The sequence below is a fragment of the Rattus rattus genome, chromosome 4 (genome assembly GCF_011064425.1).
Source record: "Rattus rattus isolate New Zealand chromosome 4, Rrattus_CSIRO_v1, whole genome shotgun sequence".
NCBI lineage: Eukaryota > Metazoa > Chordata > Mammalia > Rodentia > Muridae > Rattus > Rattus rattus.
The window spans coordinates 80856979-80875828 of record NC_046157.1 but is presented as its reverse complement, the minus strand read 5'-3'; the positions used below and the strand labels follow the sequence as shown (position 1 = coordinate 80875828).

The following is an 18850-nucleotide window of genomic DNA, read 5'->3' as shown; positions in this document are numbered from 1 at the left end:
AGGGGATGATAGAGGGAGAGAATCAACTCCTACAAGCTGTCCTCTGACATCCACACCCACAATGCGGCATGTGCACTGCCCTGGAATGCACAATAACATTTTTAAATAAATAGAATGGAGCAAGCTGGAGAAGGGAGACAGCCCATTTCTCTGTAAGCCTGAGGCAGGGTCAGGAGAACCTCTGGGGACTTAGAGAACTGGCCATGTTTTCCCTGCTGTCTGTCAGGCAAGAGGCCAGTCCAACCCGACACGAAGACAGAAACGATTAGGAATGCAGAAAGCAAACCTTGGGTAATGGAGCCTGGTGTTTGCAATAAAAATTTAAATGTGCCATCATGGCAACAACAGCGGCTTTTATCTGATCGGCCTGTCAGAGCCTTCGGAGGCTGGAACCCGTAAATGGCAAAACCAAATTGAATTCATATTTACTGCCCTTTAGTCCGTGGGGTTCCTTGTTTCCAATGGATTAATCTTTCTCTTTTTCTCCCTTTCCTCCTTTATCCTCCCCCTCTTCTTCTTATACTTTCAAGAGGTTCCGAGATCCAGGAACTCCTTGGGAGAGTTAGTGGGAGAAAGGAGGGGCTCTCCCTCTTGGTTGGTTTCTGTTTGTTTCTCCAAGTCATCTCTGACCCACATCCAACATTTCTTGTGCCCTGGAGGCCATACCACATGGACAGCTGAGCAGTATCCCTGGCCTCTGACTGCTGGGGAGGTTTGGCCAATGAGAGGCATCTAGAGGAAGTCACTCTTTTGGCCCGCCCCTCCCAAAGGGCAGGCCACCAGGACTTGCATCTGTCTTCTTTCTAGGAAGCTCTTCTTCCAACCCCTATACTGGTTGGGGTCTGCTTTGTTCCTCTGTGTAGCAGTGCCTGGGGAAATAGGCTCCTCTCCACTGCCAGACTCTGGTGCGGAGGTCTTCAGTTCCTCTAGACCTGCTTGCCCATGGTCAGCAGTCCCTTCCTAAAGCTTCCTTTCAGCTCCCCTTTGATTATGTCCTTTACTAATTACCCCTCTAGGATCCTGACAGATAAGTCTTTCTGTCCCTTCTTGTTAAAACTTGGGGACACAAAAGAGCTGCATAACATGAACAGTGTGTGTGTGTTTGTGTGTGTGTGTGTGTGTGTGTATGTGTTTGTGTGTGTGTGTGTGTGTGTGTTCACGCGCACAGGTGTGTCTTCATGGCTGTAGAGGACAGAGGCTAGACAACTTTTTCTTTTCTCAGGTACCATCCACCTTGATTTCTGAGGCACCATATCTTGTTGACCTGAAATGTGGTTAAAGTAGTCTGGCTGACCAGCGAGCCACAGAGATCCACTTGTCTCTGACTCCTCCGCCCCAGTGTTATAAGCATGGGCCAAATGCCCTGTTTATGTGTGTTCGTGAGTGGGTACATATATGTAGGTATGTAAGTGCACGTAGAGACTAGACATCAATATAGATCTGTTCTTTTGTCACTCTCCACCTTATTTAATGATTTATTCGTTTGGTTTTACATGGATGAGTAATTTACTTGTGTGCATGAACATGCAGTGTGTGATTGCCTGACGTCCTCACAGGCCAATGGAGGGCTGCAACTAAAGTTACAGCCAGTTGTGAGTAGCCATGAAGATGCTGGCGATTGAACCTTGTTCTCTAGAAAAGAGACAGGTTCTCTTCACTGCTAAGCCATCTCTTTGTTCCATCTACATTGTTGCTGCTGTTGTTGTTGTTGTTGTTGTTAGGATAGTGTCTCTCACAGAACCTAAAAGCTCATTGGTTAGGTAAGCTGGCTTACCAGTAAGCTCCAAGAATTCCCTTGTCTCTGCTCTACCCCCGCTGCAGGGGTTATAGCCACACACTGCCTTTTACCTGGATGCTGGAGATCTGGAGTCGGGTCCTCATGCAGGCAGGATAATCATTTCACTGGCTGAACCATCTCTCCATCTGCCAATCATCTTTTGCAAAGTGGAGGCAAAGATAAGGAAGGTCAAGACACACCCAGTCTTTGGGGTGGTATTGCCTATGTGCTTGCTGGGTAGAGATGCATAGTGACCTGATACCCCTTTGACCTTGAAGGTCCCAGATATGATGCCCCTCCCTCTATGGTAAGCCTTGAAAGAACCCAGGGCTGGCCAGAGAATGGGAGCTAGGAGAGACTGCTGTGGGCCCCTCACAGATAGGCCTCTTTTCCAACATGAATTTGTGTCACACCGTAGAGAGAATTTGTCAGATGGTCCCCACTGAAAAATAGCCATGCTTTTGTTGGTCTGTGTATCTGACAAGTCCAAAATGACCAGCAGGGAAGACTGATGTCTCACGGACCCCCCAAAAATAAACCTTGGAGAGGGAGTGAAGAATGTCTTTGTCCCTGATGCCCCGTTTCAGGGGCTTTCCTGTTGCTTCGCAAACAGGAGATGCTGAAACCTACAAATAAACACTCATTAAGAAGCTATTTTGATTTTTCTAAATTATTATTTTGCTGCTGTTGTAGTTAAGCCCTGATTTCTTTCCTCAAAACCCCAGGCTCTCAGAAATAAGACTCAAACTCAAATATATTTACAAATACCTTGGCCATATAGGTAGGCTCTACTCTGACGAGACCATGACTAAAATAACCCAATTATTTTAATCTACACTCTGCCACATGACTGGTTACCTATGCTCAGGTATCATGTGTCTGATTCATCACACCTTTTCCAAGGACCTCTTGCACCTGGCTCTATCCCAGAATCCTTTTTCCTCTTGGACAACCCACCTTCTATTTCCTGCCTAAGCCATGGGCCATAGGATTTTTAATTGACATGTGAGTCATCTGTATAATAGATAAGATATTCTCTCTACATTTTTTGTTTTAATTGTGTTATCTGGAGCCCAAGAGAAAATACACTGTGTTTAGTGTTATACCAAATGTCTAATAACAGAGCAAGGAGATAGCCACAAGCTTGTGTATGAGATGAGATGCTATCCACAGTACTGTGAGCTTTTGTGTTATCAGCGTGGTCTATACTCCTGATGAGACCAGTGATGCAGGCACAAGAAAGGTTCAGGGAGGTCCAGGCCTCACCAGGGACCCTAACATAAAGAATTCAGCTTCAGACCCAGGAGGCATTATTTTAAGATTGATACTTGAGATAGAAAAGTAGACACAGCCCTGCCTGCCCACAGGGAGCCCTGGTCTCAGGGTGTGGTGGTTTGTTTGAGATATCTCCCATAAGTCTCTGGTATTTGAATGCTTGATCCCCATTGGGTGGCTGTTTGTGGGGAGGATTAGGAGGCGTGGCCTTGCTAGAGGAAGTATGTCACTGGTAGGTGCCTTGAGGTTTCTAAAGCCTTCAGCCATTTTGAATGCATTATCTGCTTCCTGCTTGTGGTTCAGGAAGTGAGCTCTCAGCCATTTCTGCCGCCATGCCTCAGTTCTGCTGTCGTGGTCTGTAATTCTCTGCAACAGCAAATCCCAAGTAACTCGCCCCTTTTTTCTTTAAGATGCCAGCCATAGATAAATAAGTAATAATGAAGGAGAGACAGCCTATTCTCGGGAAACCCAGACTGAGGGATCCCAAGTGTGGGGGACACAAACACTATCCTTAGAGAGACCCAAGTTGAGGAGGTCTCATCCTAGTCTTCAAGGATCCCAAGGCTGCTGAGAAAAATGCAATCGCTCTCTCCGGTGACCTTCAAGTATGATATCTTGCTCAGATGCTAACACATAATTGCGATATGTAGCCCCAGTGAACTTTAATGCCACCTAGCCCATGCCTGCCCTGTAGCCTGGGTAGCTTAAATAAGAAAAGCCAATTTTAATTTTGCCTGAGCCAGACATAATGAGGAGACTAAATCATAGACAGACCATTCCCCGGCGAAATGGAAATGAGTTTTGGATTATCTGCTGCTTTCAATTATGCAGCCCACTGCTCCCCACATTAGCCCAGTTGCAGAGTGGACGTGGACCAGTCTGGAAACGTCCCTTGAGTGGAACACTAGGGGCAGGATGGAGGGTACTGAAGAGTCAATGAGGCTGACATCTTCTTTGAGGTAGAGGTAGGCAAGAGGGTTGACTTCGGAGAAGGTAAGGGCTTGGTCCTGGGGTTTAAGTCAGCTGAGGAGACCCTCAGTGTGAGAGAGGAGCCCTTACAGTGGGTAACATGTCCCTGCGTGTCCTCATTCTCTCTGAGGTGGGAGGGAAATGGTCCACTCAGGGGCTGAGAGCTACCCGCTGGCTTTCCACTTCGGTGAAATAAGGCGCAGATCTTGGAGGTAAATTGTTGAGAATCGAGAGTGAATCAGAGCTCCTGTCTCACAATGTCCACTTAGCTTAGGTGGAAGCTGACGGGTGGAAACAGCAAAGTTGGAGGCCTAGACCAGCCATGCACCTCCTGCATCGCCAACAGGATAGATCGAAAACTACATGGAGATTAGTGCACCGGAAGGTGACATCGCACAACCTGGCATTTGTCCCCGTCACTGGGGAGCAAGCAAGCCTGCTCCCTACCCCTTCTCCACAGCCCCACTCCCACCTACGATGCGTGTAGGGATGTGTGTAAAGCCTCCTTCGCCCACATAGCGCTGTGTCACGGGAACCCACCTGTTCACTCGCTTGCTCACCTCCATTCATGCAACGCCCCCTCACACACCCTCGGGAGCTTGCTCAGTCACACACGCAGGCTGCCACACATCACACATCGCAGCCCCCTCACATTCCCCAACCCAACCCCATCTCCATTCACAACCCAATCTCCTTGTTCTTGGTCACTTTCACACCCTACCATGTGTGGGTGTCGCTTTGTTAACCCTGAACATTCATTCACACAGGGAGGTGGGCGTCTCCACAGCTTCCTAGATCCAGTCAGGGGCCGAGGCGGATTTCCTACTGATTGGTTGTTGTTGTTGTTACTGGTGTTAATTTTTGAAACAAGGCCTCATGTAGCCCAGGTTAGCCTTAAACTTATGTAGCCAAAGATGACTTAAAAGGAAGCTTACTGCCTCCCCTCTCTTAGTGTTGAGAGTACAGATGTGTACTGTCTGGCCTGTGTTATGTAGTGCTGGGACACCCAGGGCTGTGTGGACACTACCAATCAAACTATCTCTCCAGTCTCTTCCACCCCAACTCTTCCTACCTCTTGATTATATGTGGGGCAAGCATTACCCCACTACATTCCTTCTGGGTTTTATTAGTCATTGATGCCATTAATGGCTTTCCTGCTTTAAAATAGAAAAAAACAAATTCCCAGTGTCTCACATACATTGGGGTCCAGACTGTTGGAAGTTTATGTAACATAACACCAGTTACAATTATGAAGCTTGCCTGGGGCCAGCAATCGTCAGAAAAGGAACAACGATTTGGAACAAGGACTTTAGTGTAAGTGGTTCATGTAGGTGGTGGATTGGGAAGGGCGGGAAGAGAGGTGGGGAAATCGGACAGGGAGGAGTCAGGGAAAGGCTGTATTGAGGAACAGGTTGCCGTGAAAGGAAACCGAGGCTCGTGCCTCCTGAGAACCCTCAAGGGGGTGTAGAACGTGGTTTGTCTTAACCCAGGGCTGAGAAAGCCGAGACCCCATAGCTTTTGTTAGACACTGGTCTCTGAGGAACTCATTTCCCAGCATTCATGGCCTGCCCCACAGGAGTAAGCTCACTCTTGTAGCAAATTACAGGATACAGGCTGTCAGAGGTGTGGTGGACTAGGGGCTCTTCCTGCTGGAACAGGGTTCGTTTACTCACTTGCCCACTAATTCACTCAGCCCACGTGCCTCTTCAGCGCCATGGACTAGGCTCGCTACCGGGAAGTAAGAACCCAGCAAAAATAGTTCTTGTCAAAACCAAGGTCCCCAGGTGAAAAGGAGTAACAGGCAGGCAAACATAATTGCATAGTAAAAGCGACCATAGATATGTTAACACGGAGGCATAATACGATCCTCCAAAGAGAAGGCAGTTGTAGCTTAATAGCAGACTCCTGATAAGAACAGGCTATCTCACACAGAGCCTTTCTAACGGCCCTAAATGGACTCCACTGCCCTTTAGACATGTCTCCCCTCTCTTCGCTGTTGTTTAGAAGGTGGTTCCTGTCCCTGTGGCTTTGTGTGAGATGCTGCTATCCGTCATACATAAGGGTGTCTTTCTGTAGCTAACGAGAGAAGGCTGTCTCGGGACTGTGAGCCTCTCCTAGGGACATTCATGTGTTCTCTCTTCTCTCCTGTCTTCTTCCTCCCCTCCTTCCTTTGATGCTAGCTGCTAAGCCTCCAGCGTCCAATGTCAAAGGCTGGCTTCCTGCTCAGACATGTAGCTCTCTCCTTCCCTGACACAAACCCACAGACCTTGCTTGCTCTGTCCTGAAGGGTTACCGGAGTTGTTCTGGGGTCTGATCTGGACCCCTGGCATCCTCACCTCCTCTGCCTGTCCTCAATAGAATTAAAGAGACAAGCCGGCATGAAAAGCAGAGAAAGGAGATCTAATGGTCAGTCACATCAGGAAAAGAAACAAAGCTCTCCATTGGCCTCCAGTCCCCCCAACCCCCACCACAAATCCATCGCTGGGGTCCTGATGTGGCTTAACTAGAACACAGAGGAATGCAGGGCGTTACCAAAGGGTTCCTGTCTAGCGAGCAGGGCCAGGAAGAGTGCTTAGGAAACCAGCACTCATTCTTCTTTACACTTAAATGGAGGTCCAGGCTTTGTTTTCTGGTGTCTGTGCCCCTAGCCCAAGTGGAAGGAAGTCAGGGTTCCTCTCCCCACTACTAGATAGAACACAGCCTCCCTAGCTCCTCTTGGGTGAGCAGTGTGATTCTCTCACAGTGGTGAAGAGAAGGCGTAGCTGCTGCCTCCCTCCAGGTGGCTGATGCCAGCCCCTCCCACCCTCCTACCTGGAGCACACTGGAGAGTCTTAGCCCTTTTTACCCGAAGCAAGAGGCAAAGCCTCTCACTAGATTTACAGGCTTCAGGGGCGAGTGGGGGTTCAGGCTGGTTGCTAAGATATCTTTTAAATGGAAATCAGGACGGAGAGATGGCACATATATCTAAGCAGCCATCTGCTAAATGTTGCCTCTTCTGTTGGAAGCAGAGAGGCTGGGGGGTGGGGAGAGCTGCAAAGGAGGGAGGGGCTAGGGTGGGGACTGCAGGGGCCTTAGGACTAACCACCAACCAGAGGAAGCTTCCTTTTCTGTGCCAAGGTCTGCTGCTCTCTGCTCCCCCATTTTAACTGACCCTTGCATTGTTTAAAGTATGAAAATCCACCTGCAGAAGCTGGAAAATTAGCTCAGCAGTTAAAAGCACTTAAACTGCTCGTCAGAGAGCCCAGAGTTCTGTCTGCTCCTAGCACTCTTGTGCTGTGGCTTACAACCACCTGTAACTTCTGCTCCAGGGTATCTGCACTCATGTGCTTACATCCACCTACAACACACACACACACACACACACACACACACACACACACACACATATGCTGGAAAACTGAAAAATAATAAAAATAAAATTAAAAAAAATCTCATCTAGAGGCACTGATAATAAACTAACAGTCTGGCTTCACGATTCTGTATTCCTTGCCAGTATACTTCTGTGTTTGCATGTGCATGTGTGTGTTTGTGCATACACATGTGCGTGTCCGCACATGCATATGCCTATGTGCGAATGCTCCGTACCATCAGGGCCTGCTAAGTGGGCCTTTCAGAGCCAGTGAGCCCTCTGCTTTTGAGAACCCTAAACTTCCTTCCAAGTTTTCCTCCAAGCAGAAAACACAAGTGCCCAAATGTAGTGGAACAGCTGGACCGTCTCTGGTTCCTAAGCAATCCCTAGTAAAGCTGCCAGTTCTGGGTACACCAGGCACATGGCTGCCTCAGGAGGGGCCTCCTTTGCTTGGAGTATGGCCTGGTGCCAGGCAATCCTGAGTAAGTGGCGATCCTTTCCAGGGTGGAAGACAGTATTCTGTTGGGTCCAAATGCTTTGGATGTCATTTCTCAGTAGCTAAAACATGGGTAACTGTGCACAGGGCCCCAAGGTATGCTGGAGCAGGCTGTCCATTGTGCAAGGTTGCTCAGCTAGGGTACTCTGCCAACAGCCAGAGAGGCATCTCGTCCTCACAACACGAGAGCACCTTACGGATTATGAGCTGATCATTACCTCGCAGAACTGTGAGTTCCACATGAAGAAATCCAATGCATAATGGGAGCAGGGAGGTACCGTCTCCACCCTGGGCCAGTGCTCGAGTCTAGGCTAAGAGTGTAGGTTCAAAGAACGCTGTCCTGTTGGTTCACTTCTGTCTCTCCTCCTTCCTCTGCTCCAGGGTTGGCTCGGAGATGCTCCTCATGGGCAGTCTCGCCTCCTCTGCAAGCTGATTTGACGTTGGATAGCATAGCCCATCTGTGTCCTCTGCTCTCAGAGCACCACTGCTTGCATTGCTGGCCAACAGGACTTCAGCCCTTTCCATCTGCTTTCAGGGCTCTCTTTCCATGCCGGGCCCCGTCTCCTACTCTCTGTTCCCCTCGGCCACCCTCACCTCTCAGAGATGCTTGAAGCCACGTCTCTCGAAGGCCAGTCTTGTCTCTCAGCCTTTTTATCAAATCCCTGCTTCAAACAGGAAACACCTCCCCCATTTTATCTGCCCGAATCAGGATAATTTATCCATTTCCTGCAAAAGTGGGGGTGAGACCGCCTTTTGTTTGGAGAAATGGGCTAAGTGACAATTCTCAGAATACGATTTTAATTAAGATTCAATAGTCACTTGTCTGTCAGTAATCTTCCATGCTGATTACTTAAAATATATTTACCCAGATCTATTATGTCACCCATTTGAATTCATTAGACATTTCCTAATCCTCAACAAACTTTTTTTTTTCAATTGTGGTTTGCTTAACATCGTTTGGTAGGGATGAAGATGTTTGAAGCAAAGGGGTCTGGGTTTTCCTGGCATGAGGGTGTGACTTCCTTTACCACCTCAGCTGTGTTGCAGAAACTGTTGACAAAAGTCAAGGATGGAGAAGTCCAAAAGATATAGAGGTGGCCACAATCCACACTACACTGAGGCAGGCTGCCGGAATCAGCCTCTTAACCCACAGAACTGGCAGGGCTGGCTGGGACGGATCTGGGGACCAAGCAGAAGATGCTAGTACAGGTGCTAGGTTAACAGCCCAGGGTCAGCTCCAGCTTTTCCTGCCTAAAGCTGATGCTGAAGATTTCCTGCACGGGCTCTACCAAGTGTGTACCTAGAAGGCCAGAGCTCCTCTTGGGAACAGAGGAAGCCAACAAATAGAGTTCTCCAGTGATTGACAGCAAGAGAGAGAGAGAAGGGGGGGGGGGGGAGGGAGAGAGACAGACAGACAGACAGACAGACAGACAGACAGAGAGAGGAGGGAGGAAGAAGGGAGAGAGGATAGGGGAGAGAGAGAGATAGATAGATAGATAGATAGATAGAGAGAGAGAGAGAGAGAGAGAGAGAGAGAGAGAGAGACTTGATGGGCCCCAGGGCAGGATGGTTGCTCTCCTTCTGCAAGGAGTTTGTGGCAGTAGGTACTAACTGGACTTTAGTTGTTCCTGAGGGGATGGGGTAGCACCACGTGGAATTAGACATTTGGGAGATTCCATAGGGAACTCCTAATGAAGAACCTTCTAGAACACAGAAAACTTCCAGAAAAGACCAGACAGCAAATAGCGTTAGCTTTTGCTGGCCCTGTGTTCTCTGCGTGCACACCCTGCACCTCTTCCACATAGCTAAGAAAGATGGCCCAAGAAAGACGCTAAGGAATGAGTGGGCCATGTGCTAATGAAATTTTGTTTACAAAGCAGACAGCAGACAGCAGTCTTGATCATTAGGGAACCCATAGCCGCATATGGAGGAGGATCATTTGGGGTGTGCTGGTAAGTGTGAAATACACACCAGATTTCAAAGTCACTATACAAATGAAAGAATATTCAACATCTCGTCCATAACAGCACTGATGACATTGACATGATATTGTGGGCAAAATGAAATATGCTACTAAAATGAACTTTATCTAATTTTTAACAAGATACTGTCACTGTCTGGTATTACGTTTGGCTCATAGTGGAGTTTCTGTCAGACAGCCCCGTTCTCGGGACAGCGCCATCTACAGGTGAAATGTGGGGAAAGCTGCTGGTCCTTGAAGGGTCTCAAAGGAGGAGTTTCCCTTAAAGAGGTACCATAATAGAATTGAAATCTGCGTGACCAAGCATATGATTGGAAGAGGATTTTATATATGGCATGTGTATATAGTACATATTTATCACTTCTCCAGTGCCAGTACCAACTGTCACCAAACTCCTTGCTGAGGCAGAGCGACCGCCCCGCCCTGGGTCCCATCAAGTGCCTACATCTCTGACTGTCAATCACAGAACTCTCTCTGTTGCCTTCCTCTGTTCCCAAGAGGAGCTCTGGTCTTCTAGGGTCACACTTGGCAGAGCCTGGACAGGAACGCAGGAATCCTTTGCCGTCAGCATGAACAAGTCAGCATAGAGGGGAAGGGGTTTGCTTGGGCTGATAGTTCAGAGAGTTGGGATCCTCAGTGGGGGTTGGGGGCAAAAGCACAGGGGCAGGGGCAGGGGCAGGGGCAGAAGACTGAGGGTACATGCCTTGAGTCATAAACACAAAGAAACAGTGACTGCCAATGTCTTTAGACTCACGGTCTGCCTCCAGTCACGTACATCTAACAGGATCACACCTGCTTAACCTCCCAAACGGCTGGAGACTAAGTGTTCAAATGCCAAGGGCTACGGAGGACACCTCACTCATACATCAAGTAGCATATACGTAAGCCGTCTGCTGGGTGCTTTCTTTGTATCTGTGGCACCCGGCTTGAGACATACAGATTTCTACTTCCTTGAAATACTAATAACTTGCTCAAAGCAAGAATAGGGCAGAGGCGATAGCTCAATTGATAAAGTGTTCATTATATACTCAGCACCCATGCGAAACCCAGGCACAATGTGCCTATCATCCCAGTTCTGGGGAGGTAAAGTCACGCTGAATCTCACTGGATGGCAAGTCCAGCCTAAATGGGGGAGTTTCAGGTTCAGGAAGGAACACTGTTGTAAAAATAAGGTGGGAAGCACATGAGGATGACAATCGGTGTCAACCTCCAGCCTCCACACCCATGTACACGCGTGTCTGAACATACACGTGTGTGCACATGCACAGAGGAAATGAATTTTTTTAAAAAGCAGCACCAAATTAATCTTATATATTTGGTTGTGAGCCTAGCCTTTAACGGCTGAGCCATCTCTCCAGCCCCAAATTAATCTTTAATCTAGTGTCTTCTTCCCTACTGTGGAATACCTCAGCTCTTCCAAACTCACTAACATGTGCAGAGCGTTCACGAGGGCCAGCAAGTGGGCAGTGCATCCCCAGATTATTGCCCTCTGAAGCCACTTTTGTGGAACGTAATTAGCACTCTGAGAAAGCCAATTTTAGAAATTCTGGTCTTTAGGAAGCTGTACAACACAGGATTTCTCACAGAGCAACACAATGGCTTGGTTTTAGCCTTACACCAAAACGGTACATAATTGTTGCCACGTAGAATAGGGAGATTCTGAAAGACTGTAAGATTGGGAGGCACAGAAACCCCCAGGAAATCCTTGTCTTTTTCCTACCCTATGTGTCCATTAAAAAAAAAAATGCCTGCTAAGTGCTGGACAATGAGTGAGGCTGTGAACACCCTAGGTAAATGAGTATATACCCAGCAGGGAGGGTGTGTGTGTGTGTGTGTGTGTGTGTGTGTGTGTGTGTGTGTGTGTTATGGGAATAGGGTATCAGGGTATCACCAGAGGCCTCTATGAGAATGCGACTTTTGAATATGACTCAAGTCGGCTGTGAGGAAGTTCCTGTTTTTGCACACAGACAATCCTCCCTTGTAACATGTGCTCCTGAAGCCCACGGAATAGTACGGATGGGCAGAATCTACAAAAAGGTCCTAGCAACAGGCAGGTTTTTAAAACAACTTCCCTTTAACATCTTGTCTTTCCTGAACTCCCAAGAGTTCGTATCTAAATGGCTCGTCCTTGGTGAAGAACCATACAAAGCCAGTTCCCACCAACCCTGGCTTCTCCCAGGAGCAATTCTCTTCCTCCATACCTCCTTCTCCTTTAGGATCCCTACTCTGTCCTCATTTCATGTTTTCCCTGAACCAACTAAGACATTAACACTGAAGTTCACAAAACAACTGTGGCATGTGCTTCAAACATCCAGTTCATCAGTGGATGAACCACTAATGTGATATTACCCATCTCTTCATCCACACATTCATGAATTCATCTGTGTATCCACCCATTCATTCCCTCCACCCACCTATCCATATATCCTCCTATATACCTTGCCATGTACCTATACACCTGCCTACCCACCTGCCCATCTCTTCATCTATAGACTCACTTATCTATTCATCTATCCATCTATCCATCCATCCATCCATCCACCCATCCAACCAACCATCCAACCATCCAACCATCCATCCATCCATCCCTCCATGTATACACCTGCCCACCTATCCATCCATCTACCCTTCTATCCACCTGCCCACACATCTATCCATCTATCCTTCTAGCCACAAAGACACCCATCTCAGACTCTCCTGCCCATCTATCACCCATCCTTCCCTGTATTCACTCATCCATCCTTCCATCTGTAGACATACCAATGCCAAATCTATCCATTTAGCCACCCACACATCTAACTATTATCCCCCAATCTGTATACTTACTTATCCATCCAGCCAAAAATCTAATCACCTACTCATCTGTCCACCCACCATCGAACAAATACCAACTGAGTAACTAGGTTTCTCTGGGCTTTCAGACACTGTGCTAGATGATTATAAAGCAACAGTTCATAAAACATATACAAGGTCGGCTAGCATGGTACTCACATGTAATTTAGGAAATAATCTGAAAATACACAAACAGTGAATCAAGTTGTTAGGAGATAATACCAGTTAAAGAGAAAAAATAAAGTGGAAAAAATGTTAGAAGAGTTCAATGAAAAGGTATGAGCACTTGCCTGGGCATAGCCTGTCTCTGTTGTTCCCCAGTGCAGTGTGACATTCCTTGGAGGGAGGAAGCTCTTAATAAGGGCAATTACCTGCTGACATTGATGTTGTGTCCTTCCAGGTGCAGAGGCCGAGTGACCAGACCATGGAGACTCTGCTTGGCGGGCTGCTGGCTTTTGGCATGGCGTTTGCTGTGGTCGATGCCTGCCCCAAGTACTGCGTCTGCCAGAATCTGTCTGAGTCACTGGGGACCCTGTGTCCTTCCAAGGGGCTCCTCTTCGTGCCCCCTGACATTGACCGGAGGACAGTGGAGCTGCGTCTGGGTGGCAACTTCATCATCCACATTGGCCGCCAAGACTTTGCCAACATGACAGGGCTGGTGGATCTGACCTTGTCCAGGAACACCATCAGCCACATCCAGCCCTTCTCCTTCCTGGACCTTGAGAGCCTCCGTTCCCTGCACCTTGACAGCAACCGGCTACCTAGCCTTGGGGAGGACACACTCCGGGGCCTAGTCAACCTGCAGCACCTTATTGTGAACAATAATCAGCTGGGTGGCATCGCTGATGATGCCTTTGAAGACTTCCTGTTGACTTTAGAAGATTTGGACCTATCTTATAACAACCTCCACGGTCTTCCCTGGGATTCTGTACGGCGCATGGTCAACCTCCATCAGCTGAGTCTCGACCACAACCTGCTGGACCACATCGCTGAGGGTACCTTCGCAGACCTGCAGAAACTGGCCCGCCTGGACCTCACGTCCAATCGGCTGCAGAAGCTTCCCCCAGACCCCATCTTTGCCCGCTCCCAGGCCTCCTTGCTCACTGCCACGCCCTTTGCTCCACCCCTGTCCTTTAGCTTTGGAGGGAACCCACTGCACTGCAATTGTGAGCTTCTCTGGCTGCGAAGGCTGGAGAGGGATGACGACCTGGAGACCTGTGGATCCCCTGGCGGTCTCAAGGGTCGCTATTTTTGGCATATTCGCGAGGAGGAGTTTGTGTGTGAGCCGCCCCTCATCACCCAGCACACTCACAAGCTGCTGGTTCTGGAGGGCCAGGCAGCCACTCTTAAGTGCAAGGCCATTGGGGACCCCAGCCCTTTGATCCACTGGGTTGCCCCCGATGACCGCTTGGTAGGAAACTCTTCCAGGACTGCCGTATATGACAACGGCACTCTGGACATTCTAATTACCACCTCTCAGGACAGCGGCCCCTTCACCTGCATTGCAGCCAACGCGGCAGGAGAGGCTACCGCCACCGTAGAGGTCTCTATCGTGCAGCTCCCACACCTCAGTAACAGCACTAGCCGGATGGCGCCCCCCAAGTCTCGCCTCTCAGACATCACGGGTTCCAGCAAGACCAGTCGGGGAGGGGGAGGTAGTGGGGCTGGGGAGCCTCCCAAAAGCACCCCAGAGAGGGCCGTGCTTGTGTCTGATGTGACCACCACATCTGCCCTGGTCAAGTGGTCTGTCAGCAAGTCGGCACCCAGGGTGAAGATGTATCAGCTGCAGTACAACTGCTCCGACGACGAGGTACTGATTTACAGGTGAGCCAGAGGCTGCAGTGTGGTCAGGTGGCACGGGAGCGGGCCTGGGGCAGGGCCGGGAGGTTAGAGCCCTGTGCGCCTGCTTCCCTTCTCTCCAGGGAAGCCTGTGGGGACCCTGGGTCAACTGTTCCTCTGCTACAGGTAAGGGGCTCCCCCTGGGACGGCAGGAGAAGAATGTATGTGGAAGGACCATGTTTCCCGGGAGAGGGTGAAGGTGTGACAGCTAAGTGGTTAGATACTTCTAAGCTCCCTTCTGTGAAAGCAGGGTCAGAGCTGAGCCGCTGGGAAATTCAGCGGCTGAAGCATCTCTGACACCTTGTAGTCGTGGTAGAAAATTATGAGAGGAGAAAAGAGTTGAGTATCTCGGCCAGCTTTCCAGTTCTGGTTGGCTCCAGATTACTCAGCTGCTCTGTAGACCTAACCTACCCATGTTGATAGAAACTTGTGGTAGACAGTGGTTTACTCAAAGTGAGTCAGTGTGTGTGTGTGTGTGTGTGTGTGTGTGTGTGTGTGTGTGTGTGTGTGTGTGTGTGTGTAAGATGAGTGGAGCTATCCTGCACTACCTCAAATCATTAAAGGAAACCTACTTCAGGCTGGGCTGCATCAAAGGCCCCATGATTTCCCCATATGTTCATTTTCCCATTACCTTAAGTTCTGTTTCCTCTGGATTGAGTCCTGTCTCGGGTTGCCTTTTTCCTCCAGAGATGTCTGCCTTTTTCTTTGGTTTCTTTTTCCATATTAAGAAGAGCTTCCCCTTGCTGGCCCATTTCTGGCTGCCGAAGGGAGACTCGTAGGCTCATAGGGTCCTTCCAGATCATAGAGGAGCCTCACCCTGTCCACCACCCCTCTGGATCCTGTGCTCCTTGTGGAAATGGAGTCAATGATACTGCCTTTGAAAAGCGGCTGTGAAGGTCAAGGGTCATCCCGAGGCCCGGACAAAAGGGAAGCTAAGCCAGGGCAGGAGGATTACGTACCCCAGCCAGGCATATTAATGCATGGCTATAATCTCGGAATTCTAGAGGCAGAGGCAGGGAGATCACACTTCCTAGGCCAGCATGTGTGTAAGTTCCAGGCCGGTCAAAGCTTCATGGTGAGGCCCTGTCTCCAAAGAACAAACAACAATAGAAAGGAATGACATGCGACAGGCAGACAGCAGAGCCTGCATGGATGATCTCAGCGGAGTCCTTCCCCATACGGGCCTCAGTTTCAGTAAAAATGAGGGCTGTGACCTCAACCCCTACTGCTTAGGAAGTGTGTGGTATCCTAGGAAATCCTGCCCACCATGTGCTCACAGAATGTCTAGCTTGGGAATGGAGCCGCAGGCCTCAACACATGACCCAGAGGCCACAGTCACATCATGGAGGGCTTCCGGGTTGATCGATTTCTGGATAGGGACAGAACTGATAAGGAAGAAACCAATGTGTCCTTGAGGGCCAGAACACCACGGAAACAGCAGAGCTGAGAATGCCCTTACTGAGCCCAGGCATAGAGCATGCAGAGGGGATGGGGTTAGAAGTGAGCTTGGAGAGACATGTATCAAAAGACAGTTCTAAAGCCTCACTCTCTCTCTCTCTCTCTTATAAAGCTTCTCTCTCTGTGTCTCTCTGTCTCTCTGTCGCTCTGTCAAGTGAATTATAAAGCTATACTTTCTCAAAAGATAGAGTTATAAGGCTTCTCTCTCTCTCTCTCTCTGTGTGTGTGTGTGTGTGTGTGTGTGTGTGTGTGTGTGCTTCTACTGATAAAATACAGTCTTCATAGAAAACTAGGAGAGGAAAGTTGTGGAAGGGGCAGTAAAATCTCCTCGCCTCCGGCCATGCAGACCTAACTGGAAGGCTTTAGGAAGTGCCTCTGTTTAACACCAGCTCAGGACATGCGCCGTCCATCCACAGCATTAATAAATTTCGTCTTTCCCACCTGAGATCTCAGCTGGCTCAGCTCGCTTAGTCCCCATGATGGTACTAAAATATTTTGTGTTGACTTAACCGTTAGCCTTCGATCACTAGAATTTTAGGTCGCTTCTTGTTTTTCAGTATTAAAAGTAATATCGTGATGGATTTGTTTTTTTGTACCGAAGTAAAAATACAGTTGGTGACATGCCAGTTTTCACCACATAGTCTCCTCGGGGTTGAATTATTGGCTTAACAAGTCAATTATAACACTTGCCTGTTGTGTTTGATTATTTATCTACTCTCTCGTAGGCAGCACATAACAATGTCCTTCTTGACCGCAACACCTTTTATCTTTCTCAGTCGCAGAGGTGGAACGCAGACCTGATTTAATTTACATTTGTTCATAGCCTGTGAGGCTGACCTTTTGGAAAATAAGTACTTTTTCTTCAAGTGTGGATTTGTCATGTGGCTTTGACTTGATAAAAAGCAGAACAGCTAAAAGCCACCAGCTGTGTGGCTGGCTTGGGCATTCGTTGATGAAAGGTTTGGCGTTATGAGGTTGCAGAGACGAGATGGGCATATGTCAGCAGTGTGGCCATGTCACTGTCATGAAGATGTCACCTTCTACCCTCACCAGGGGCTCATAAGTACCTGGAACGGCACCAGGCCTTGAAGCTGGGTTCGTGCTGTTACTCAAGAGAAAATTCAAATGTATTCTCTTGGCTAGCAGACTAGGAATCTGGAGAGTAAAAATAAAATGAAAGTGTCTAGCCAGATGTGGTTATGTAGGCCTTTAATGCCAATGCCTTGGAAGGTGGATTCAGGCAGCTCTCCGGGAGTTCAAGGCCAGCCTGCTCTATGTAGTGAGATTCAGGCCAGCCTTAGTGTCTCAGTCACTGTTCTATTGCTGTGAAAAGACAGCACGTCCGTAGCAACTTTTATAAGAGAAGGCATTTAATTGGGACTAACTTACCGTTTCAGAGGTTTGGTTCATTATCATCAGGGCAGGGAGCATGGCGGCACTCAGGCATATCTGGCATTGGAGAAGTAGCTGAGAGCCTTACGTTTGGATTGGCAGGAAGACTCCGGGCCTGGCTTGGGCTTCAGAAAGCCCAAAGCTCACCAACAGTGACACACTTCTTCTAACAAGGCCACACCTACTCCACAAAGGCCACACCTCCTAATCCTTCTCAAGTAGTGCCACTCCCTGATGACTGAGCATTCAAACATATGGATCTATGGGGGACCATTCACCACCACACTAGGCTACTTAGAGAGACTCTGTTTCAAAGCGAAGCGAAGCAAAACCAAACACCAGAACATAATAAAAAGTAGACTAAAAAGGAAGCATTAGAAATTAGAACAACAAAACAAACTGCAGAGGTCAAGGGTAACTCCTTAAGGCTGTCCATGAAGAGTAGATGATATACCACAAGGAAAATGCTTCATCTAGAGTCTGGCTTAGCTGGTAAAGTGTTTGCTTCGCAAGAGTGAGCACCTGAGTTTGGATCTCTAAAATTCATAGAAAAGCCAAGCATGATGAATGGCTCATGTCTGTAGCCCTGGGATATTAAACAAGGCTAATCCCTGGTGAATTGGCTAAATAGCTTAGCACATGCATGTTTATGCACATATACACATCACACACACACACACACACACACACACACACACACACACACACCCCAAAAGCAAACAAAATAGAAAAGGAAGCTCTCTGTGTAGTATCAGCTCATATTAAGCTGCCACAGGATATAGGGTTCTATTAGTATTGTCAATACTGGCCAAAGTAATAGCAGTCCACAAGGTCATCATACTCTCTGCTGTCCTAGGGGAGGAAGTGGAAAGAGGTTGGGTATTCCATTTAGCCTTATTAGGAAGAAGATAGATTTCCAAAGCTTCGAAGAAAACCCTAAGGAGTCTATGCTCTCAGAGGAGAGTAGGAACAATCACTAGCACCAACATTATGGAAGCCTCACTGTACACGTGAGGCACAGCTTTCCAGAGTCTATTTCACTTAGTCTTCCTGGTCATACCAAGTATAAAGGGGCAAGATAATATCACAAAAGTCCCTCAAGGTCTCACAGTCAGAAAAAGGCAGGTCTGTTGCTATGGTTTGATTGGGGTTCCCGAATGGCAGTACTGGGAGGTGCTGTGGACCTTTAAGAGGCAGAGACATAAGGGAGGTCCTGGGGTCGTTGAAGCCCTTGAAAGAGATTGTAGCACCCTCTCCCTTAATCTATTTTATCTATCTATCATCTGTCTATGTATGTATGCATGTATGTATGTATATGTATATATGTATCATCTATATATCCATCCTCTAGTATCTATGATTTATACTGTCTGTCTATCATCTATTTATCTACCTATCATCCATTTATTTAGCATCTATTTATGTACCTACCTATACTCCCTCTCTTTCTCTCTCTCATTCTATCTATCTATCTATCTATCT

The 18850-nt window shown here is 48.1% G+C and overlaps 1 protein-coding gene across 1 annotated transcript in view; it reads left to right on the top strand.

The window, feature by feature from the left end:
• Nucleotides 1-18850, top strand: part of Lrfn2 (leucine rich repeat and fibronectin type III domain containing 2) — a 166029-nt gene that overhangs the window by 121806 nt on the left and 25373 nt on the right. The window contains exon 2 of the mRNA XM_032900535.1: nucleotides 13080-14503. Within this exon, the coding sequence (XP_032756426.1) occupies nucleotides 13104-14503 (1400 nt within the window). The 5' untranslated portion in view covers nucleotides 13080-13103. The remainder of the gene's footprint in view (nucleotides 1-13079; nucleotides 14504-18850) is intronic.